This window comes from Muntiacus reevesi, chromosome 2 (genome assembly GCF_963930625.1).
Source record: "Muntiacus reevesi chromosome 2, mMunRee1.1, whole genome shotgun sequence".
Taxonomy (NCBI): domain Eukaryota; kingdom Metazoa; phylum Chordata; class Mammalia; order Artiodactyla; family Cervidae; genus Muntiacus; species Muntiacus reevesi.
This window is the reverse complement of record NC_089250.1, coordinates 278,163,322-278,185,668: the sequence shown is the minus strand read 5'-3', so window position 1 is coordinate 278,185,668 and position 22,347 is coordinate 278,163,322. Positions and strand designations below refer to the sequence as shown.

The following is a 22,347-nucleotide window of genomic DNA, read 5'->3' as shown; positions in this document are numbered from 1 at the left end:
GTCGTGGCGAGTGAGCGTTTGTCAGTCACCCGGGTGGCTGAGGAGTCAGCGCCCTGGGGTCTGGGGAACAGAGCTCGGGCCCCACAGGACCCAGGTCCACCCCTGGGCCTGTCACCTCCTCCTCGTGCGGTTCCGGGGCGAGGAGCACCCTCCATCTCCAGGCCCCTTCGAGAACCCCGCTCATTCCGAGGCCCCAGCTTCCAGCACAGGCCACGTGGCTGCTCGTGGCATCTTGGGCGGTTGTTCCACCTTCCAGGCCTCCCCACTGACATCACCAGGCGCACACGTGAGGACAGAAGGATGCTCAGGAAGCACTCAGCACCGGGCTCACCCTCAGGGCCCTGTGACAGGGGCACTGCTATTACTCCAGTGTTGGCTGAGGACTTCCCGCTCCCACACTGGTGCGCCAAGCCCTGCCCGTGCGGGGCAGACAGGTGCCCTGCCCTGGGGGGGACCCAGCACTCCGAGAGCACCTGCCAGGTAAGGGGAGTGCTGTGCCTCCAGGGGCCACCTGCTCTGTGCTGGGAGCTGGCTTCAGAGCTACTTGCTGACCTGCGAGGTCAGCCATCCTCAGCTATACTGGGGGAGCAGCCCCGCTGGAAGCCAGGCCTCTCCAGCTCGCAGTTTCTCTGGTTCTCTCCCCAGCTCATGGGGTCCTGGCTGAAATCTCTCTCCATGGGACTCCCCCGTCACCACTCGGGGCTCTGTGTGTCTCTGGACTCCAGTCTCCCCCTCATCCCAGGGCTACTCTCTTCCCCTCCCTCCTGTGAGAGAGTCTGCACGCCTGGGAGGTTCTTTCCAAAGGTCAGATAACCCCAGGCCACAAAACTGTCTTCCCAGACTTACCCTGGAACTATGTAGATCAGCCTTGCTTGAAAGTTGACGACCTTTGCTGACCTCTGCCTGTGGGTGTGCCAGGGAAAAGCCACCTGTCAGAGTCCCCATCCCCGGCTGGCCAGACTGAACTGTTGAACCAGTGGATGGGGGCATGGAGGTGCGAGTCTCAAGAAGGAATCTAAGTCACCTGACAGTGCTGCATCCTCTTAGAACAGTTTCTCCAAGTTGAGTACGCTTCAGGATCAGCTGGAAGGAGAGTTTGATTCAGTTGGCCTATGTGTACCTGTGTGTCTTTCAGTCATGTCCGACTCTTTGTGACCCCATAGGCTGTAGCCCCCCAGATTCCTCTGTCCATGGGATTTCCCAGAAGAGAATACTGGAGTGGGTGACCATTCCCTTTGCCAGGGGATCTTCCCTACCCAGGGGTCGAACCTGCGTCTCCTGCACTGGCAGAGGATTCTTTCTTGCTGATCCACCAGGGAAACACATAGTCAGTCTGTGGTGGGGCTCAAACACATGACTAACAACTTCGCAGCTGGTGTTTGTTGCTGCTGATGCCGGGATCCATTTTGAAAACTACTGCTCTAGAAAGTTCTCTACCAGATTAGCAGCATGTTGGAATCATCTTCAGAGTCTGAATTACCAATATCTGGTTCCCATCCCAAGAAACTCTTGATTTAATTGATCTAGGACAAGGCCTGAGTATCTGAAATTTTTTAAATCCCCAGGTGCTTCTAATGTACAGCCAAGTTTGAGAACCACTGCTCTAGACCCTTGCTACTCGAAGTGTGAACTGTGGGCCATCACCATCGCCTGGGAATTTTAGAAAGCAAGGCCTGGGACCTCCTGAATCAGAATTTGCATTTGACAAATCCCCAAGGGATTTTTGAGCCATCTTAAAGGCACTACTCCATCCAGGGGCCACATGTTGAATAACAAGGCTGTTCTGGATCAGTAACTCTTCAACTTGAGTGCTCACCCAGGACGTTTGTAAAAACAGAGATCCCCAGGCTTCACTCCCCAGGTCTGTGCGAACCTAAAAGCAGCGCCTGCCTTGCCACAGGTGATTCCAATGTTCTCAGCTGCATCTCCACTGGACTTAGCTTACTTTCCTCCTCCTAGAGGAGCTAGGCAGACCTGATTTCCCATCTCCACTGTGTGACCCAGGGCAAATGCCTCCTGGTTTGCAGAAGCACCGGTACCTAGCAAGTCTTAACCACAAGTCATTCCCCGTATCCATCCATGTATTCATTCAGCAAATGGTTAGCGACTGCTTTCTACTGCGAGAAGAAGACTCAAATCATTAGCAAAAGGATGGCATACTCGCAAAAGTAGGTTCTAATGAACAGGGCTCATGGGACCACTCAGAACGGGAGGTCAGGGAAGTTTTCCCTCCAAGAGAAGACCACTGAGCTGAGATCTTAAGGACCAGTAGGCGACAATCAGGGTGGGGGGAGGTGAGCACGGGAGTCGGGGGTGGACAGGGAGTCCCATCTGTACCTTCTGCGGCGTCCTCACGATAACAAGCGAACGGAGGTGCGGAGGAGAGTTCCTGTCCCACAGTCACGTCACCATTCAGAGGAAGGACAAAAACTCCATGCCTCCATGCCGCTTCCCAGACAATGCAGCTATGCGTGATGTCAGTGACTTGGGGCATTGTCTTCTGCTTCCTTCCTTTTCTTCCATCCTCTGAGTCTCAAAGATGGGTCACGGGCACTTGGAGAAAGACCGTGCAACTGAGAGACCTGTCCGCTTGGCTAAGACACAAGGCAGGCGGAGGATGCGCGCTAGTCCCAAGCCTGGCTGCTACGCCCGGTTTCACATGCTTCCAGGAGCGGGTACCGCCCACTCGTCACATCATTGGACGGCCAGAAATGAACGACAGCCGGGTCCACGAACGGGAAGGGGGTGGGCGATCTTGCCTGGCTCCGCCCTGGGGCTGCCTTGATTGGCAGGTACCTTCAACCCGGCCCCCGATTTGAAGGCACCTGTCTGTTTCCGATTAGGTACGCGGCCTTTAACGCCTACTCGCCATGCCTTCCTCCGCTTTCCCCACCCACTCTCTGAACCAGCCAATGACTTCAGGGCAGAATATCCCCCCACAACCAATGGAAGACGGCTCCAAACTTGACGGACGACTTCCCGCCCCTGATTAGCCTAGCTCCTCCCCCCGACCAATTGGGTTACTAGAGGGGGGCGGGTGTACCCAATCAGGGCGACACAGGCATCTGGATTGACGCACAAGTCCTCGCGCTGGCGTGTTGTGCCCCGAGGCGGGAGGAGGAGGCGGAGCGGGGAAGAAAGCCTGAGCCAATCCTAGCAGCCCGCGCGGGAAGCCAATGGAACGCCGCGCCTTGCAGCGATTGTCCAATCATCAAGATGGGGCCGGCCGCATCCCAACAAGAACCAATAGAGCGAGCCCGACGGGCAAGAGCGACGTGCGGCCGGAGCAATGATAGGCCTATATTCGGGGGTCGGGGGCGGGTCGGCGCCAGAGACGAGAAGAGAGGAGGGGAGGCCTCCTCCGCCGCCGCCATCTTGGACCGGGCCCGGTCAGCTTCCGCGGAGCCTTCGGCAGACGCCGCGGCCTCCCTTGAGCCCCGACCCCGTCGTCAGAACAACCCCGGGCCCACATCCCCCCACCCCACTTCCGCTTCGCGCCGCTATCGCGATAGCGCCCGGGCCCGGGGCGCGAGAATAAGGCGGCGGGCGCTCGCCTCCCCCGCCTGTCGCGATACGCTCCTCAGCGGTGGCGCCAGCTCCTGTGGTGAGAGCGTCAGGCTCGACTGGGCCGGACCCCTTCCCCTCCTCCCTCGGCGCCGTCGGCCGCCTTCCCCGCCGCCTCCCGCCCCTGCGACCCCGCCGCCTGTCGCGACATGGCCGGCGCGGCGCCCCCGCCCCCGCGCGGCCCTGCCGCTCGCAGTCAGCCGGGCGGTGCGCGGCCCCCGCACGCCCGCCCACCTCCTCCACGCCCCTCAGCCGCGCCCGGGGGTCCTCCCGCGACCCCGGCCCCGCGCGGCGTCCGCGTCGGGCCCCCGTGGGGTGTGAGGGTGCGAGGTGTCCGCCCCTCTCCGCGTCGGTATTGGCTCCTCGCTGGAAGGATGGAGGCGCCCCTGGCCGCAGGTGCCCGCCCTCTCGGGGCTCAGGTGCCTGCCCCCCACCCCTCGGCTGCAGCCCCTGTGCTGCGGGGGGGGCGGTCTCCGGGCGAGGCTGCCCCCTTCGCGTGGGTGTAGGGCTGCGAGTCCCCCGGACGAGGAGAGGGGGGGGGTCACCCTTCCCGGGGCCAGGGATCCCTCTTCCCCGCCCCCTTCCCACCGCGGGCGCCACTCTCTTTGGGGAAGGGGTCGGGGCGGGGGTGGGTGTCAGTTCCCTGGAGTGAAGACATCAGCTTCAGAGCTTGGAGTCTCAGCCCAAGTTTCTGCCTCTGTAGTAACAAGTCCCCCAAGTCTAAGGCTTGACAAGTCCACCAGATCTAAGGCTTGCACGGCCCTCGGCCCAGGCCTTCCCCCCGCGGGTGTCACGACTGTCCTCGGTGTTGCCCACTTGGGCCTCGGCTGTTACTTTTGAGTATCTGTCCCTGGCTCTTCTGGACGCTCTCTCTCCTGGATCTAGACTCTGTCCAGCCCGCTCCGGGTGTGGACTTCCTCTTGATGTCACTCTTGCCTCAGGGTCTTTTTGGTGGGACTGTTGAGCTCCTGTAGATCAGCGATCTCCTGTTGGCGGGCAGCACCAGCACCTCTCTTTCTGAGTAGGACCTGCCTGTCAGCCCAGGGGCGATCCCCTCCCGCACGGTTGCTGCTTCCGTCCTTTGGTGCTGGTTGTTTTGGCTCCTTCCCTGCCTCCCTGCCCTCATCTTGGCTACTGTCACTTCCCTCAGTCTGAGGCTCCTGCCTCCATTCCCATCAGTCCCTCCACTGGGGTGTGATCCTGCCAGGGGACAAGGGTCCCCCAGGCCCTGGGTGTTCATCTCGGGCTCCTCACTGTGGCTGTGGAAGCTCCCCAGCCCAAAAGATTGCTCTTGGTGTAAGCAGTCCTGGAACCCGGGGCCAGGCCTGCCCAGACCACCCTTCTGGAGCCCCCTCGGGGTGTAAGGTTTCTTCAAGCTGAGCTTCCTGTACTGTGCGGTGCGGGGTTTGGGGGCCGCAGTGGGGCTTTTTCCCCAGGATGAGGAACTTCTCTGCTGCCTTCTCCAGGAGTAGGGTCCTGTCTTTGTTGGGTTGGCATGGACCACTGTGGGACTTGAGGTGTCTGTGCCCTTTTGTGTGCCCCCACCGTGGGACTGAGGACCCTTCCCGATGCTGGTGCCCAGGGCTAACGCCTCCGTCCTTCTGGTGATGTCCCACAAGCAACGGAACTCAGCGTCTGCTCTCTCCTCAGGCCCAGCTTCCTTGTTGTGGGGGGGGCAAGATGCCTGAGACTTGAAGGGAAGACCCCCTGTCATCACTTCCGCAGGACTGAAGACCCCGGGATGGGCTTCCCAGTCCCCCAGCCTTGGTCCGGGCCTTGCAGCGGGGAGATAACCCCCTCCACCCCAGGACCTAGTGCGTCCGCCTCCTGGTGTCAGTGGCCTCCCGGGTTAAGGAAGGCCTTCCAGCACCACTCCCCAGCAGGCCAGGGCGCCTCACCCCATGGCACGTGGCAGCCCCCAGGATTAGGGACCGCTTGGTATTAGTTCTCCAGGACTAAGGCTTCAGTTCTTCGGGCCTGTGTGTGGCAGAGTGATCTCCCGTGAAGTGATGGTTTGGGGGGCTCTTCTGTGTGAGTTTTAGCCCCGCTCGAGTGGTTGTTGGTTCCTGTGGGTCTGGCTCACTGCTCACCCGCTACCCCTAGTATAGGCTCCTGACTCGTGGAGATGTGCCTTCCTCTTGGATGGAGTGTTTTGGTTAAGTCTCCTGGGCCAGGGTTCCCAGAGTCCTGGGTGCCGTTTGAGACTTGGGGCGGTGAGCGCACCTGCACCTCTCCCCGAGACCCCTGCCACGCCTGCCTACCCCGGAGCTCCCTGGCGGCCCCGCTGAGAGTGGCAGCACCCAAGTCCTGTCAGCCTGGGGCTCTTCTGTGAGGAGGCTTCTCTACCTCGGGCCTCAGGCTCCAGCCCACTTTCTAGGCCTTCCGTGGGGGTCTGAGGTACAGGCTCCCCCTTGCTGTGGGGGTTCTCTGGGGGGGGGGGGAGCACGGTGCCTCCGCAGCCAAGGCTCTCAGCTCCTGTAGTACCGACCCGCCCTGGGCTGCGAGCACCTCCTCTGGAACTGCTGCCTTCCCCAGCTCAGGTGGGGTCTTCTCTCAGACTCGGCCCTGCCCACTTGGAGGCTCTGTCTGAAACATCGCTTTCTCGGCTTAGGCTCTCCTTGGCCCTGTCACCTTGCTTCCTTCAGGACTTCTGCTGCCACAGTCTGTTGCCCCCTCCAGAGGGTATCAACTCCTCTCCTGGGCTGGGTGCCCAGGCCCATTTAGTGTGGGGACCCCTCTCCCTGAGGCCTGCAGTGCCTCATTCGGGGTGTAAACCCTCCGGGTTGGAGCGCCCATCCGTGCCCCACGTGGGGCTTCTGGAGTGGAGGCGGGGAGCAGAGGCTTCTGTCTCTCTCTTAGGCCCCCACACCCCCGGGCAGGAGGCTGCGCTCCAGCATCGGGGTGTTGGCTCAGACGCACCCCTGCACGCCTCGTGGCGATCCAGGTGCTGCCTCACCTCGCTTTGAGCCCCTCTGTGCTACTGTCTCCTGGGTGCTTTTTCTGGCTGCCCCGCCTTCCTGGAGCTGGAGTTGCCCCGTGTTCCCCGCCTTGTCGTGTCAGCCAGCCCTGGCTGAGGGTGCTGCTCTTCCTCTCGCTTTGCCCTCTCCCCCACCGCTCAGAGGTCGGTGTCACCAGAGTGGGTCCCTCTGGAGGGCGGGCCCGTCCCAGGCTGCTGCTGGTTCGAAGGCGTGCTCCCTGAGACACTGTTCCTCCGGTGGCTACTAGCACGTTTTATTGGAATCTCAACCAGGTAGCAAAGCCTGTAGCTGCGTTCTACATTGCCTTTGCCACGTTCACGGACGGCACAGATGCAGGATGCTCCTGTCCCCGTGGAAAGTTCTGGGGCACAGGACTCTCCTGGAGGCTCCCTTCTCTGTGTTGGGGGCCCTCCTGGCGTGACCTCTGTCTGGGTCGAGGTTCCTCGACCTGCTCCTTCTGCCTGGGCAGTTGGGGCTGCTCGGGTCCTCCCCACCTCTGCAGGGACTTCCCTCCCTGAGGCTCGCCATCTCTCCTGGGCTTGGGGTTGGGTCCTGAGGGGCGGCGTCCCCCCAGGGAAAGCTTCTGGTGGCTCTCCTGTGATCTCAGTCCCTCTGGGTTGCGTGTCACTTGCTGTAGGCTGGAAATGCCCATCTCTGCGTAGAGGAGGCTTGTCGGAGGGCTTAGGTGTCCCTGAGTCTGCAGCACCCCTGCACCTGACCTGTAGTTCCTTCCTGCATGGGTGCAGATAGCCCCGCCTCCGCCGAGGTTCCCTCCGCCCTCATCTCTGTCGGAGTTCTTGCCTCTCCAGGTTCTCTCGGGTGGCGCTCGGTGCCCCACGCCTCTAAGCTTTTTTGGTGTTGGCACTATAGGTTAGTAGCGTTATCTCCTTTGGTTTAAGGATTCTCGTCTGGAGTAAACTTATCAGAGGTCGAAGGCCGTCTTCTGCTTGGGGTCCAGCCCTCTGTAGGGGGGTGGGTTTAGTTCTCTCAGTTGTGGGCACCTTCTGTCTGCCCCTACCACACCTGCCCTCTGTTCCTTACAACTTCACCGTGTGTATACGGTATCCGACTCCTCTCCGTAGGATGCAGCGGTCTCTCTCTCCTGACTTGTCTGAGGAGTGACCTCTCCCTGTGTTAGGATTCTGGTCACCTGTGTGCGTGACTCCTCTGGGGGAATCGTGGTCTGGTTCTAAGGCCTTGTCCCCAGCAGTCAGCCTGACCTGGCCGCGTGCCATTTTCCTGCTCCAAGAAATCCTTTTGAGTGTCACCTGGGGGAGAAGGTGCTTCATGCCCTAGGACTTTTCCACTTCCTGGGTCAGAGGCATGCAAAAAGTCTATTTCCTTGGTCAGAAACTTCTAGAGTCCTCTCATGGGCCAGACCTGTGCTGGGCAGTCAAGGCCGGAGGAGGAGAACTGAGCCTGATCTCCGTCACCAGATAGCTACTGCATCTCCCCCTTCACCCTCCATGCACCCTGCAGTTCCCGGCCTTGTTCGCGGCCCTCATCAGCCAGGGAGTAAACGTGTGTTCCTCTCGCTCTGTCCCAGCAGCGTCCGTCTCCAGGGGAGTATGAAGAGAGCGTGTCTGTAGGGCAGGGAAGATGGCGGACAAGCGCAAACTCCAAGGTACCAGGCTTCGCGCCGGCGTGCCGCGTGCTCACTCCTCGGAACTCTTCTTCGGGCGCCTGCAGCCTCTGGCAGGACGCTCACAGTCTCCTTTCCTCCCTGCCAGGTGAGATTGACCGCTGCCTCAAGAAGGTGTCTGAGGGCGTGGAGCAATTTGAAGATATTTGGCAGAAGGTACAGGGGCTGGGCCTAAAAATCCAGGTGCACCTCCAGGGATGGGGGAACAGGACAAGGTTGAGGAGCTCCTGAGTGTGGACCGGGAGAGGGCCAGCCTGTCCAGATGCTAAGGACCTCAGAGAAGCCGCTCTGGGGTTGATTGGTGGGCGCGGGGGGGTGGGTCCCCCAGAGTCCCTGGCCCGCAGAGAGGCTGGAGTCTTGCCCTGCAGTGGGCCGTCAGGCAGCCAGAACCGCACTGACGCCTGCATTCTCTCCGTCCTGCAGCTCCACAATGCAGCCAACGCGAACCAGAAAGAAAAGTATGAGGCTGATCTAAAGAAGGAGATTAAGAAGCTTCAAGTGAGGGGGCTGGGGCCTGGACTCTGTGTCCTGAGGGCGGCGGGAACAGGGAGCGTGGACTGCTGGGTCCCGGGGAGCTGAGGGCTGGAGAGCTGGGGGCCAGGCCGCCCTGAGGCCGGCCGCCTGACCATCCTGCCGTTTCCCTCTCCAGCGGCTGAGGGACCAGATCAAGACATGGGTAGCGTCCAACGAGATCAAGGACAAGAGGCAGCTCATAGACAACCGCAAGCTCATTGAGACGGTAGGAGCCCGGGGTTGCTGTCTGAGAGGCAGGGGTGGCAGGAGTCCTGGGGCCACAGAGGCCCTGAGAAGAGTAAGGTGGCTGGGGGAGGCAGGCGGCGGCCCCTGGGGCTCCAGTGGGAGCTCCCCAGCCCTGAGTCAGCTGCTCTCCTGCCCTCGGGACCCACGCCAACGGCGCTCTCCACAGCAAATGGAACGGTTCAAAGTCGTGGAGCGAGAGACCAAGACCAAAGCCTACAGCAAGGAGGGCCTGGGCCTGGCGCAGAAGGTGGACCCTGCCCAGAAGGAGAAGGAGGAGGTCGGCCAGTGGCTCACGGTGCGTTGGGGTAGAGCGGGGCTGAGCGAGCCAGGGCCCCAAGCCTGCGGAGCGAGGATTCCGCTGACTGCTGCCTTCCTTCCGCGTGCAGAACACCATCGACACCCTGAACATGCAGGTGGACCAGTTTGAGAGCGAAGTGGAGTCCCTGTCGGTGCAGACGCGCAAGAAGAAGGGTGACAAGGATGTGAGTGGGGGGCCCGGAGTGCAGAGGGTAGGGGGCAGGGGGCGGGGGCGGGGGGCCTGGAGCACAGAAAGCAGGGGGCAGGGGCAGGGGCGTGCTGGCAGGTGGGCAGGTGGGGGTGGTGCGGGGAAGGGGAAGGCCGTCCCTTGGGTGCCCTCTGGCGTCTGGGTGAACAGCGGGCCGCCAGGAGGGGCAGATTGGGGGAAGGTGCTGAGCTCGGCTTGGGTGGAGGGTAAGCGTGAGGCCTGAGGACCCGAGGGCAGGAGGCTGGGGAGCTGCCGCTGTGGCCTCCCAGCCACTGAGGGCCCAGGACCTGAGGAGGGCAGGAGGTGTGGGGACAGCACGACATGGAGGAATGGTTGGTTTGGCCTGAGGAGAGGTGTGCTCCGAGACAAAGGCAGAGCCCAGGGCCGGAGTCCCGGAGAGCCAGGACCACCGGGTCTGCGTTCCAGGGGTGCCCCTGTCTGTGTGCAGAGGAGGGCAGAGGACGGCACGGGGGCGGGCGGGTGCCAGAGGGAGGCGGGTCCTTGCAGAGCGGAGGGATGGCACCTGGCTCTGAGATGTGAGAACTGAGACATCAGGTCCTGAAGGTGATGGGGCCTCTGCGGCAGGCCTCTGAATCCCGGCCCCTCTTAGGGGTCCACGGATGAGGGTGGGGTGTCAGCGTGGTGACAGAAACAGTCCCAGTTATGAACAGTACGCACCCCCAGGTGGGGGTGACCGTTATGCTGTTAGAGTGAGGCAGGGGCGAGGGGGTTTCTGTGCTCCAGAGGGTGGTCACGGCTGGTGGGTGGGCTCTGGTGAGGACTGCTGCTGAGAGGCAGGTGGTCGGGTGGGTGGGATGGGGACTGTTGCAGGGAGCTGCGGGGATCCCTGGCTCTCCCTGCCGTTCCCAGCGCTCTCGGGGTGGGAGGTGCGTGCTGCCCCTGCGGGCTTGGGAGCGCTGAAGGTGGGCCCGGGGTCTCCATGGGCCCAGGGACTGAGGCCGGGCTCTGTGGGGCAGGGGGGCCGCTAGGCCCCGCAGCCCCTGAGCCTGGCCCTGGGCTCGCCAGCAGAAGCAGGACCGGATTGAGGGCCTGAAGCGGCACATCGAGAAACATCGCTACCACGTGCGGATGCTGGAAACCATCCTGCGCATGCTGGACAATGACTCCATCCTGGTGGACGCCATCCGCAAGATCAAGGATGACGTCGAGTACTATGTGGACTCGTCCCAGGACCCCGACTTCGAGGAGAATGAGTTCCTCTACGACGACCTGGACCTCGAGGACATTCGTGAGCTCAGTGCAGGCCTGCGGGGGTGGCGGGGCCCAGGGAGGGGGCCACCTGCTGACGCGCCTGCCCACTCCCACAGCACAGGCGCTGGTCGCCACCTCCCCCCCCAGCCACAGCCACATGGAGGACGAGATCTTCAACCAGTCCAGCAGCACGCCCACCTCGACCACCTCCAGCTCCCCCATCCCACCCAGCCCGGCCAACTGCACCACGGTAAGGCCTGGGGGCCGCGTCGCCGGGAGGCTCCAGGACTGGGGACGCGGAGGTGGGGTCTCAGGGGTGTCCCGCCAGGAGCCTCCGTGTCTTGGGTCTGAGCCCTCGGCCGTAGATCACTGGCAGGGCAGTCAGGGCTGCTATGGGTCCCGGTGTGGAGGACGGGGGAAGTGTGCCTAGGCTGCTGGACCCCTGGGAGGGGGAGGGGGGACTCCCTAAGGAGAGCTGTTTCCTGGGTCCCTGAGAGGCTGGCGAGGGTGCTGGCCCCTGAACACAGGCGCCCTGGGTAGCAGGGTTAGGTAGGTTCCCTTGGAGACGAAGGTCATGGGGGCTTGAACAGCTCTGGGGCCAGAAGTGGCCTGCGGGTGTCAGATCCGGGGGTTCAGGGGTTGGCGGCTCTGTCCGGGCCCTAGAGACTCACAGGTTCTGACCGCGCCTCTCGAACCTCAGGAAAACTCGGAAGACGACAAGAAGAGGGGGCGCTCGACAGACAGTGAAGTCAGCCAGGTGGGTGTGGCTGGGGTTGGCCGTTGGTGGGCCGGCGCTCACCCGTTCGAGGCTCACTGAGACCCGAGCGTGGCCCTCATGCGGGGCTCCAGGGACACGCTGGGCGGGCCTGGGGAGGCCTGCGGCAGCAGCAGGGCGTGGTCGGCGGGTGCTTCCCTGCAGAGATGGCGGGCCTAGGCGTTAGAGGAGGATCCCCCCGTGAGGCGGCGGCGGGGAGCAGGCCCGTCGTGATGGGGCTGGGAAGCGTGGTGGGGAGCCGGCCAGGTGCGCTGGGCTCACGGAGTACGGGGTCTCAGGCTGGGGGCTGAGGGGTCCGCAGTGGTGGAGCAGCTCTCCTGGTGGAGCTGCCCAGCACGCCTGAGCAGCAAGAGGCCAGGAACCGCGCGGGTTGCGTTGCTTGGGGGTGCCCTGGGCCCTGGCCGTGTGCCCCACAGGCCTCCCCTCCCGAGCCTCTGCTTGGACGGGGGCACACTGCAGGGATCCCGTCACACCCGAAGGGTCTTAGGCAGGGGGAGTGTGGGCTCCTGGGAGGGCTGGTCCCCAGGGGAACCCTGAGGCCGGGGTGGTGAAGCTGGGATGGAACAGGGTGATGAGTGCGGAGGCAGAGTCTGGGTCGTGAGTCCTGCTCCCCGCTCAGTGGGCCTAAGGGCCTGGGAGGCAGCGGGGCGATCAGGGGTGGGCGGTGGGGCCAGCTGCCCCGGGGCATGAGCGCGGGCGGCAGCAGCTCAGCCTCAGGGCGGGATGGGCTTGGCACTGGGCTCCGGGCTCCACTTTGTGGCGTGGGGGTCGCCAGTGGCCTCCCAAGTTATTTTAGGGACAGGTAAATTGAGAATTCCTGTTGTGTTTTTAAACACAGCATGTTGGATCCAGCCACCTCATCCTGAGGACATTTGTGGTTCCCACTACCTCCCCCACCCCCTGGGTCATCAGATGTGGGATGTCATGGGGGTGTCCCCACCATCATCTGATGGGGTGTCGGTCCCTGCGGGACATTTTGGGGCTGTCCCCACATCAACAGATGGGGTCTCAGGTCCCTGTGGGACGTCGTGGGGGTGTCCCCCCATTCGTCTGATGGGGTCTCAGGTCCCTGTGGGACGTCGTGGGGGTGTCTGCCATCATCAGACGGGCTCTCAGGTCTCAGATGGGGTCTCAGGTCCCTATGGGATGTCGTGGGGTGTCTGCCATCATCAGACGGGCTCTCAGGTCTCAGACGGGGTCTCAGGTCCCTATGGGACGTCGTGGGGGTGTCTGCCATCATCAGACGGGCTCTCAGCTCTCAGTCGGGGTCTCAGGTCCTTTTGGGACGTCGTGGGGGTGTCCCCCCATCGTCTGATGGGGTCTCAGGTCCCTGTGGGACGTCGTGGGGGTGTCTGCCATCATCAGACGGGCTCTCAGGTCTCAGACGGGGTCTCAGGTCCCTATGGGACGTCGTGGGGGTGTCTGCCATCATCAGACGGGCGGGCTCTCAGGTCTCAGACGGGGTCTTAGGTCCCTATGGGACGTCGTGGGGGTGTCTGCCATCATCAGACGGGCTCTCAGGTCTCAGATGGGGTCTCAGGTCCCTGTGGGACGTCGTGGGGGTGTCCCCCCATCGTCTGATGGGGTCTCAGGTCCCTGTGGGACGTCGTGGGGGTGTCCGCCATCATCAGACGGGCTCTCAGGTCTCAGATGGGGTCTCAGGTCCCTGTGGGACATCGTGGGGGTGTCTGCCATCATCAGACGGGCTCTCAGGTCTCAGATGGGGTCTCAGGTCCCTGTGGGACGTCGTGGGGGTGTCCCCCCATCGTCTGATGGGGTCTCAGGTCCCTGTGGGACGTCGTGGGGGTGTCCGCCATCATCAGACGGGCTCTCAGGTCTCAGATGGGGTCTCAGGTCCCTGTGGGACGTCGTGGGGGTGTCCCCCCATCGTCTGATGGGGTCTTAGGTCCCCATGGGACGTCGTGGGGGTGTCCGCCATCATCAGACGGGCTCTCAGGTCTCAGATGGGGTCGCAGGGCATTGTCCAGGCAGGATGTGGTGGGCTGGATGCAGGCTGGAAACGTGTGAGTGTTGTTAGCGTGGACCTGGAAGCCACCGGGTCCCCGTAAGGGCCGGGGCGGCAAGGCCAAGGCCAAGGATGGGCCTTGTTGGGGGGAGGGTGTGCAGGCGGCCCCCTGGGTCCTGACCCTCTCCTCCCTCCTACCCACAGTCTCCAGCCAAAAACGGCTCCAAGCCCGTCCACAGCAGCCAGCACCCTCAGTCCCCGGCTGTGCCGGCCAGCTACCCGCCCGGCCCCCCACCCGCCGCCTCTGCCCTGAGCGCTGCCCCTGGCAGCAACGGCGCCCCGGCTGCAGCCGCCCCCACGAGTGCCCTGGGTGCCAAGGCCAGCCCGGCGCCCAGCCACAGCGCGGGCACCCCCGCACCCTACGCCCAGGCTGTGGCCCCGCCAGCCCCCAGCGGGCCCAGCAGCGCCCAGCCCCGGCCCCCCAGCGCCCAGCCTGGGGCGGGAGGCGGCGGCGGAGGTGGTGGGGGCAACAGCGGCGGAGGCGGAGGCGCTGGCAAGCAGAACGGCGCCACCAGTAAGTGGGGGCGGTGGGGGAGACCTGGGGGGCTGCACTGGAGGCCGCTGTTGACCCCTCTCGCTCTCCAGGTTACAGCTCGGTGGTGGCGGACAGCCCGGCGGAGGCGGCGCTCAACAGCACGGGGGGTGGCAGCGCGGGCGGCCAGGCCCTGGGCCCCCCGCCCGGCCCCCACAACCCGCCTCCCAGCACCACGTGAGTGTCCAGGGGGCGGGCAGCCTTCAGCACGACCACTGCCCCAGGGCGCAGACACAAGCCGTCCGCGCCAGTGGGCCCTCCCCAGAAGCCCCCGGCTGAGCAGGGCTACTCCCAGGGCCCCACACTGCTGGGTGCTCTGCCTCTCCTAGGCTGTGTCCTGCCCCAGGGCCCAGCTCCGTGGGCGGGTCTGCGTCCACTTCTCCAAGTGCGGGTCCCCACCCCCCTCTTCTCCGCACTCCTCCAGGTCTCAGGGCAGCCCCCCTCCCCCGCGGGGTTCTCCTTCCAGGAGTGCGTGCTCACCTCCCGTGGCGGACGTGGGCTGACCCCAAGTGCCTCCCCGGGCTCTGGGTGGGCATTCCCCACCCCCTCCTGCACCGGCCACTGCTGAGGAGGCCTCCTGAGGATTCGCATTCCCAAGTAGCGCCCCTGTCCTGGGCTGACCGCACCCCCCCGGCCGGCGCCACTGTGCGTGCTCCCTCTGTGACCTTCCTGACCCCTGAGTCTCCCTGTCCGCCCCACTTGGGACCCTCCCCTGAGCCTGCGCCCGTCTGCTCCCCTCTGCAGGAAGGAACCCAGCGCCACAGCCCCAGCGGGTGCCGGGGGCGTGGCCCCAGGCTCAGGGAACAATGCAGGGGGACCCAGCCTCCTGGTGCCGCTCCCTGTGAACCCCCCCAGCTCCCCGACACCCAGCTTCAGTGAGGCCAAGGCAGCTGGCAGCCTGCTTAACGGGCCTCCGCAGTTCAGCGCCGCACCCGAGATCAAGGTGGGCCCACGCCTCCGCCCCAGCTCCCCACACCCCCTGGGGCCCTTCCTCCAGCGGGCGCGGCTCCCAAGCTCCTCTCCAGCACACCTGCCCCGTCACCTCGGCTCTGGCCTCTGCCGCTCCGCGCCAGGGTCTCTGTCCCCCTGGACCCTTGCCTCACTCCTGCTTGTATGTGTTCACTCCTTGTGACGACTGTCACTTGCTTCCTTCCAGCCGTCAGTCTGTCCCCAGTTCGGCCCATAAGCCTGTCCTTTCACGCGACTGACTGTCCGGGGCTCAGTCTCCTTCCCTTGGAAGATGAACAACACTTTAAGTTCAGACTTGTCTGCTCTGAGCCACTTTGTGCTGGCTGAACTCGCTTCCCACCTTCCCTGCAGATGCTGGGGCGGGTCTGGTCAGGGTGGGGCACGGGGTGCTGCGGACCATGCAGGCACAGCTGCCTTAACCTGGGGAGCCCCCAGCAAGGGCTGGGGCGAGGGGAGGGCTCATACCCAGGCAGGGGCGCGCGGCCTCACAGCCGCAGGAGCAGCTGCCAGAACCCAGTGGCGGATTGGGCGGGTTCACTAGGCGGGTGTGAGCAGGGCCAGGCTTGGCCTCCTGGGCTGGCGAGTCTGCCCTCGGCTCCTCGGGAGGCCCAGGCCTGCACTGTCCCCTGCCCCTTCCTTCCTTCAACCGGAAAACAGAAGGGCTCACAGTCCCTCCTCCAGCGTGAGGGCTTCTTTGGAACGGGCCTCATGACACACTCAGAACTGTCTTTCGCCCAGAGACGTACAATGAACACACAGGAAACGCCGTGTGTGCATTTATTTCTCTGGAGAAAAACAAGTCTTGAGGTTCCTGACACTGGCCACATTTTGGTTCTTCCGGTTACTGAGTGAGCGGTGGGGACGGGTAGAAAGGTTTTGAGGAGAGATGACAGGAGAGACCCCGGTGGAAAGGTCCCCATGGGGCCTGTGTGCACAGCACGCTGTGGGGTAAGGGAGCCGGAGCAGCAGGGCGGAGCCTCGTCACTGCCGGCGTGGGGTGAGGAGGCAGAGCAGCTGCGGGGGCTGAGTGGGGGTCCTGCCGGCCAGGCGCGGGCACTGAGTGGGCCCTTCCGGCATGCGGGGTGCCCAGTGGACTCCCACAGTGCTGACCATCTGCAGTGTGGGGTCTCGGGAGCGCCCCGGTCGGCGGGCGCTTGGCTGTGCTCGGGTCTTCTCCCCACCGCTCAGCGCTGCCGGCCCTTGTCCTACACGGACAGCTTCAGCTCAGCCGAACCCCAGCGGAGAGGCGGGCGTGCCAACCGCGAGGACCAGGGCCCGCCCGCAGCCCCAACCTCAGCCAGCCACCCTTCTTCCCCAGGCCCCCGAGCCCCTGAGCTCCCTGAAGTCCATGGCGGAGCGTGCGGCCATCAGCTCTGGCATCGAGGACCCCGTGCCCACGCTGCACCTGACCGAGCGAGGTGAGCGGCTGGGGCTGGGGCGGGCCCGCCAGGCCGGCTGCATGCTGCGGCCTCACGCTTTCTGCCCCCCGCCCCGCAGACATCCTCCTGAGCAGCAGCGCGGCGCCCCCGGCCTCAGCCCAGCCCCCCCTGCAGCTGTCGGAGGTGAGCATCCCGCTGTCGCTGGGCGTGTGCCCGCTGGGCCCGGTGCCTCTCACCAAGGAGCAGCTGTACCAGCAGGCCATGGAGGAGGCTGCCTGGCACCACATGCCCCACCCCTCGGACTCGGAGCGCATCCGGTGAGGGCCCGCGCGCGCAGGGGCGGGGCCGCGGCCCGCTGCCCTCGACTGGCCCTGACTCCCCCGCCCCCACAGGCAGTACCTGCCCCGGAACCCCTGCCCGACGCCCCCCTACCACCACCAGATGCCGCCCCCACACTCGGACACCGTGGAGTTCTACCAGCGCCTGTCCACCGAGACGCTCTTCTTCATCTTCTACTATCTGGAGGTACAGCAGGGCCCCCCAGCTTCCCCGCCAGCCCTACCGCCCTTTGGGCTGCAGGGGTGAGGTGGGTGCCCCTCTGCGGCTTCCGGGACCGCACCCTCCCAGTCCCCCCAGCCCGCCCCTACTCGCTCCAGCAGGAGGGTCAGGGCTGCTGAGGTCGGGGCTGGCCCGTCCAGGGCAGCAGCAGGGAACCTGCCCCGCCCCAGTAGTGTGGGCACGGCCCACAGCGCCCGCCCACCCGCCCCGACGGCCCGGCACTGCGGGCACGTTCTCAGGCCTCCCTGGGGACCAGCAGGGAGCCGTCCCCCCTCTGCGACCTCAGTGAGTCCGCCGTGATCTCTGCCCTCAGCCCGCCTTGGGAAAGTCTCTATAAACTGCCTGCTCTCGGCTCTCATCACGATTAGTCTCTCTCCTCAGGGCGTTTCTGAAAACACTTCCCACTTCCTGCCTCCTTTCCCTTCTGAGCTGCGCTGGTGTGGTCTGTGGCGGGGCCGGGGCTCAGCCTGCCGCCCTGCCCCAGCCCCAAGCCCTGAGCCCCCCGCCTCCGCTCCCCAGGGCACGAAGGCACAGTACCTAGCGGCCAAGGCCCTGAAGAAGCAGTCCTGGCGGTTCCACACCAAGTACATGATGTGGTTCCAGAGGCACGAGGAGCCCAAGACCATCACGGATGAGTTTGAGCAGGTGAGGGCCCCTCCCCGCGCCCTGTCTGCCTGGGCCCTGCGGGCTGAGTCCACGTAGCGCCCCTCGGGCGGCCTGGCCGGCTCCGGGTCAGGCCAGAGGAGCCAGCTTCCGAGGTGCCTCCCGCCCCGCACAGCCTGACCCCGCCCCGCCTCTGGCCGGAGGTGGGGGATGCAGGGTCTCCCACCCAAGATCGGGGCGCACGCGACACTCCCCGCACCCAGCAGGGCAGGGGCTCAGCAACACGGAGGGGGAGGTGTCCTCGTTCTAACAAGTAGGAGCGCCTCCACTTCACTGAGCCAGACCACCTGGTTTGAACCCAGCTCTGGCTGGTGACTGGGCGGTTCACGTGAACGTGTCTCCACGTCCTTATCTGTAACGATGGGGTGACAGGGCCCCCTGACGCAGCTGCTGTGAGGATTAAATGAGTTGGTCACGTGTGAGTAGTACCGGTGCCTGCTGTGTGGCGTCCTGGCTGTGACGTGCTTCGCTCCAGCTTTAGTCGGCGTGTCCCACGGCGGCTTCTCCGCCAAGCCTTCCGCAGAGCCCAGGGTCCTGAACGAGGGCCTCCCTCTGGTTCTTGCCGGTTCTCTGAAGCACGCCCACCATTCACTCAGAACCCGCCCTCCCCATGGTGTCTCCCGGACACTGACTGCAGCCCTGTCCCCTGCCCATTCGGCCATAACCCTCTGAAGGGAGTGTTTCTAGGCTGTCAGCCCCTCAGAAGTTCCCGCAACACCGCGGTTGCAATACAACATCTGTCCTGGCAGCGTGTCTGGACGGAGGCTCCAGCCTGTTCTGAGGCCTCGAGGGTGTGCCTCACACTCAGCAGTGATCAGTGCTCCAAGGGCACAGCCATCGCAAGGAGCGGCGGGAGCCAGGCCCCGGCTCCACCGCGGGGCGAGCACGGTCCCGCCCGAGAGGAGCCTCGTGTGGATGCAGGGAGGGGGCGCACGCGCGAACCGGGCCTTGACCGCCAGCCCTCTGGCCGGACCCCAACACTGCCCTCACTGACAGCCTTCTCCCCCGGCCAGGGCACCTACATCTACTTTGACTACGAGAAGTGGGGCCAGCGGAAGAAGGAAGGCTTCACCTTTGAGTACCGCTACCTGGAGGACCGGGACCTCCAGTGACACCGGCCCCGCCTCCCCTCCCCGCATGCGATCCCGCCCAGGTGAGGGCCCCGCCCTGGGGACGGTGCCCGGCCTTGGCAGCCCCGCCCCCGGCAGCGGGGAGCCAGAGGCTCCCCCAGCCCGCCCCGGGCCCAGGCCAGGGCCGCCCCCTCCCCTCCCCAGTGAGGGACATTTTTTGGTAAACCTATTTTCATTTTGGAAAATATTTATGAATAAATAGTTTTATATGACGGCTGGCAGCAGCGGCCTCTCCTGTCCCCCCTTGAGAGTCAGGGAGCCGCCGGTGGGTCCTGCAGGCGGGGGCGCCGGGCCAGCTGGGGGTTGAACTGCGAGTTGTACCGCCTCCGCCGCTCGTCCATCTCTTCCGGCTGCTCCTCCGGGGCCGCTGCGCCGCCCACCCGGGCCAGCAAGGCCTCTGCCCGCGCCCTCTCAGCCGCTTCCCGCCGCAGACGGTCCGCTCGGAGCTGCTCCAGGGACGGAGGCCTGGGGGGAGAGGACAGTCAGTGTGGGAAGCTGGAGGCCCAGCTCCTCGGAGGCAGGGGTCTGACGCTGGGACCCGGCAGCTGGCCTCGCTGTCCCGACGGGCAGTGACCCCCGCCAGTCCTCAGCTGGGCGGCCCCGCGCACTGCCTGGCTCACCCCCTCCTCTGTGGGAGGAAGGGCCCGGCGGGGTGCCAGCCTGCACTCGGGGGTCTAGCATCCTAGGAACACAAGCACGCCTGTTTACTTGGACCTCTGCTCATCAGACTCTGGTCTCAGCAACAGCCTCAGAGCTTCCCTCTCACTGAATTTCATCTGTCAGGACCTAACCTATACAGCGTGAACGACAGGTCTCAGCAAGCAGCTGAGCAGATGTCCCCCCAGCCACCGGAGCAGCGGCCTTATAATATCACGTAGTCTGCAGACCCGAGAAGAAGGCTGGAAACGTTCAAAGGAGTTACAAAAACGGGCTTGACCTTGCAGGCCCCAGAGCCCCGCCTCAACCAGAGCTCCCGTGGTGGCCGCGGCCGAGGGAGGCTCCTCACTCTTTGGGTCGTTGTCTCTCGAGCCCCTTCTTTTCCTTGGTGCTGTGACCGCCACTGTCTCCGCTGTGCTTTCTCTTCTTCCCCAAGTGCTTCTGCATCTCCCGCAGCGGGTCCAGGCGGCTCTTGATCCTCTCATCGGGTCCTGGACCAGAGGGGGCGCTGCCCCGCCTTGGGGGCAGCTGGTACCATGGGGGCTGAGTCTGGGCTTCCGCTGCGCTCTGGCCCAGGTATGTCAGGATGCCCAGGGCTTTCTCTTGCCTCTCCTGAGGGAGACAGAAGATGTGAAAGAACAGGAAACATGTTCCCTCTGAGGGAGCCAAGGTTCCCGCGGAGGCAGAACCAGACATTCAGCCAGCAGAGCCTGTCAGGAGCCGACTCCACCAGCTGCTAGGGCTAAACAGACCAGTCCCTGGGGCGCCCCGCTCTGGGGCACAAGGGCAGCTTCAGCAGCAAACAGCACAGGAAGGAGGGAGCTGTTTATGTTAGGGTTCAAAGGCAGCATCTTTGGGGAGATAATAAACCTGGAAGCAAGCCAGGCAGAGGAGTGACTGAGGCGGAGGCAGTTCCATCTGATGGGAAATCCCTGAGGGCAGGTGAGGGCAGCGGCTGATTTACATTTTAAAAGCTAAACTTCCCAAACCTCTTAAGGGTCTGCACTTCAGGCTAGAGAGTACCTAGCACCTGGCAATAACCAGCACCTCTTACACGCTATGTTCTAATACTGGTCTGAGTTCTCTAGCTTGTTTAACCGCCACCATATCCCTAAACACTCCCGCAGTCACACCTGAGGACAAGGTGCACCCCCACCCCCAGCTCCACCCGTGATCTGAGGAAGAGGGTGAGACCAACCTACCTTCTCCTGTCGCTTCTCTTCCTCGTACTCTTTATTGCCTCTCGTCACCCCTTTCCCTTCTTCCAGCAGCTCCCGAAACAGATCCACAGGGCCAGAACTGCCTGGGGCTCCCGCTTCTGCTGCTTCAAGTGCAGGAAGTGAGTTCTGATGCCTGGCTTTCTTCCGTAGGAATTCTGTGCGGGCCTGGAGGAAAAGAAAGTCACAGGCAGAACATTGAGAACCTAGCTGTAACCCAAGGGACTCTTGAGCCTGGTGCCGACCATGGAAAATCACAGGCCGTGGTGCTAATGGCTCGAAGGAAGGGAGCAGGGGTGCTGGGAACCCAGAAGAGGCACCTGACCCTTCCTGGGGAGGGGGTGGAGCAATGAGGCAAGGTGTGGTTTGTAAGCCACCTTCCAAACAGTAAACCAGGGGGTTCCTAAACTAGGGGGTTTCATCTTTGACACAATGAAAACAGCCATAAAGGCAGCCAAAACATCTATTAGGACAGGCAGGGCGCCAAGTCACTATGCCCATTTGATTTCCAATTTCTACTGATAACCGTGAACTTAAAAAATATTACTGTGGCTGCACCAGGTCTTAGTTATAGCATGTGAGATCTATTTCCCTGACCAGGGACTGAACCTGGGCCCCCTGCATTGGAAGCCACTGGAGCACTAGAGAAGTCCATAAATGTGAACTTTAAAAACCCTGACTACCTCCCAGCCAGTGCTGATGATCGGATTAGTCAAAGGACTGGAAGCTGGGTGTAAACCAAACAGGTGAGGAGTTACAACCAGAGCTTCTAGTGTCTGCGTGCAGCGGTGCAGGCAAAAGGCGCGCCCGGTGCAGCGGGACTAACTAATACCACTGTCGCTTCGCTGTCTCTCCTCTGAAGCCATCTCACTTCTCCGCCGAAGGGAGAGAACTGCCCCGCTAAGAACGAACAGGGCTCGATAAACTTTGCAAATCAAGCACTTTGCACGGGGTGAACAACAGTGAAAAGCTAAAGTGAAGTCGCTCAGTCGTGTCCGACTCCTTGCGACCCCATGGTATGTAGCCCACCAGGCTCCTTCATCCAGGGGATTCTCCAGGCAAGAATACTGAAGCGGGTCGCCATTTCCTCCTCCAGGAATCTTCCCGACCCCAGGGGTCGAACCCGGGTCTCCCGCACTGCAGGCAGACTCCTGTCTGAGCCACCAGGAGACAGCAGGAGCTCACTACACTGGGTGTTTGTACAGGTAAACGAACAAGTGGCCCGAACTTCCGCGAGCTGCCCAGGGTTCCGATTATTCACGAGCCCCTACTCCGGCCCTCGAAGAGGACCAAGGAGAGACCGAGGCGGGCGTCGGCACGGTCCGCAGGCACCTCCCGGGAGCCCGGCCCGAGGTCCGCCCGGGGTGCCCCGCGCCTGCGCGCCGCCCCGCGTCTGGCACTGCCCGGCTCCCGGCGCCTCCCGGGGCGCCTGCGCGCTGAGCCGCGGCGCCGCGTCCGCCCGGGCCCGGGGCTCACCTCCTGCTGAGCGAGCAGCGCCCTCCGCTCACGCTCTTTCTCCTCCTCCCGGGCTCGGGCCTCGTCACGCCGCACGCGGGCGACATTGTCCTTGTTCCGGACGTGCCAGCTCTTCTTGGGTAAAATATTCATGGCGCCTCAGCTGTCCGCGGACCGATAGGCCCACCTCCTGGCACTTCCCATTGGCGAGGGGAAGGCCCCGCCCTATTGCTGCTTCCTCGGCCACGGATTGGCTCTGCGCTGCCTGACACGCCCCCAGAGGGCTGTAGAGAGAGGTGACTGGCTGCAGGGCCCACGTCCTCCGT

The 22,347-nt window shown here is 63.8% G+C and overlaps 2 protein-coding genes across 5 annotated transcripts; one reads left to right on the top strand and one right to left on the bottom strand.

Moving 5' to 3' along the window:
* Positions 1-3,343: 3,343 nt before the first annotated feature.
* Positions 3,344-18,904, top strand: CNOT3 (CCR4-NOT transcription complex subunit 3). 4 transcript variants are annotated; one of them, XM_065926850.1, is made up of 18 exons: positions 3,344-3,604; positions 8,092-8,166; positions 8,273-8,340; positions 8,608-8,682; positions 8,834-8,923; positions 9,110-9,238; positions 9,330-9,425; positions 10,478-10,697; positions 10,777-10,910; positions 11,361-11,417; positions 13,606-13,975; positions 14,047-14,170; positions 14,738-14,936; positions 16,281-16,380; positions 16,460-16,658; positions 16,734-16,866; positions 17,419-17,544; positions 18,576-18,904. In XM_065926850.1, exons 2-18 carry the CDS (start codon positions 8,142-8,144, stop codon positions 18,672-18,674), a joined length of 2,244 nt encoding a protein of 747 aa, XP_065782922.1. In that variant the 5' UTR covers positions 3,344-3,604; positions 8,092-8,141; the 3' UTR covers positions 18,675-18,904. The 4 variants fall into 4 exon arrangements, with proteins under 4 accessions (XP_065782922.1, XP_065782919.1, XP_065782920.1 ...); XM_065926847.1 differs by having other exon boundaries at positions 10,475-10,697; XM_065926848.1 differs by having other exon boundaries at positions 8,089-8,166; positions 10,475-10,697.
* LENG1 (leukocyte receptor cluster member 1) lies at positions 18,862-22,231 on the bottom strand. Its single transcript, XM_065926853.1, has 4 exons — positions 22,043-22,231; positions 20,552-20,734; positions 19,699-19,961; positions 18,862-19,157 (listed from the first exon to the last, which is right to left on the bottom strand). Exons 1-4 carry the CDS (start codon positions 22,172-22,174, stop codon positions 18,944-18,946), a joined length of 792 nt encoding a protein of 263 aa, XP_065782925.1. The 5' UTR covers positions 22,175-22,231; the 3' UTR covers positions 18,862-18,943.
* Positions 22,232-22,347: the final 116 nt, after the last annotated feature.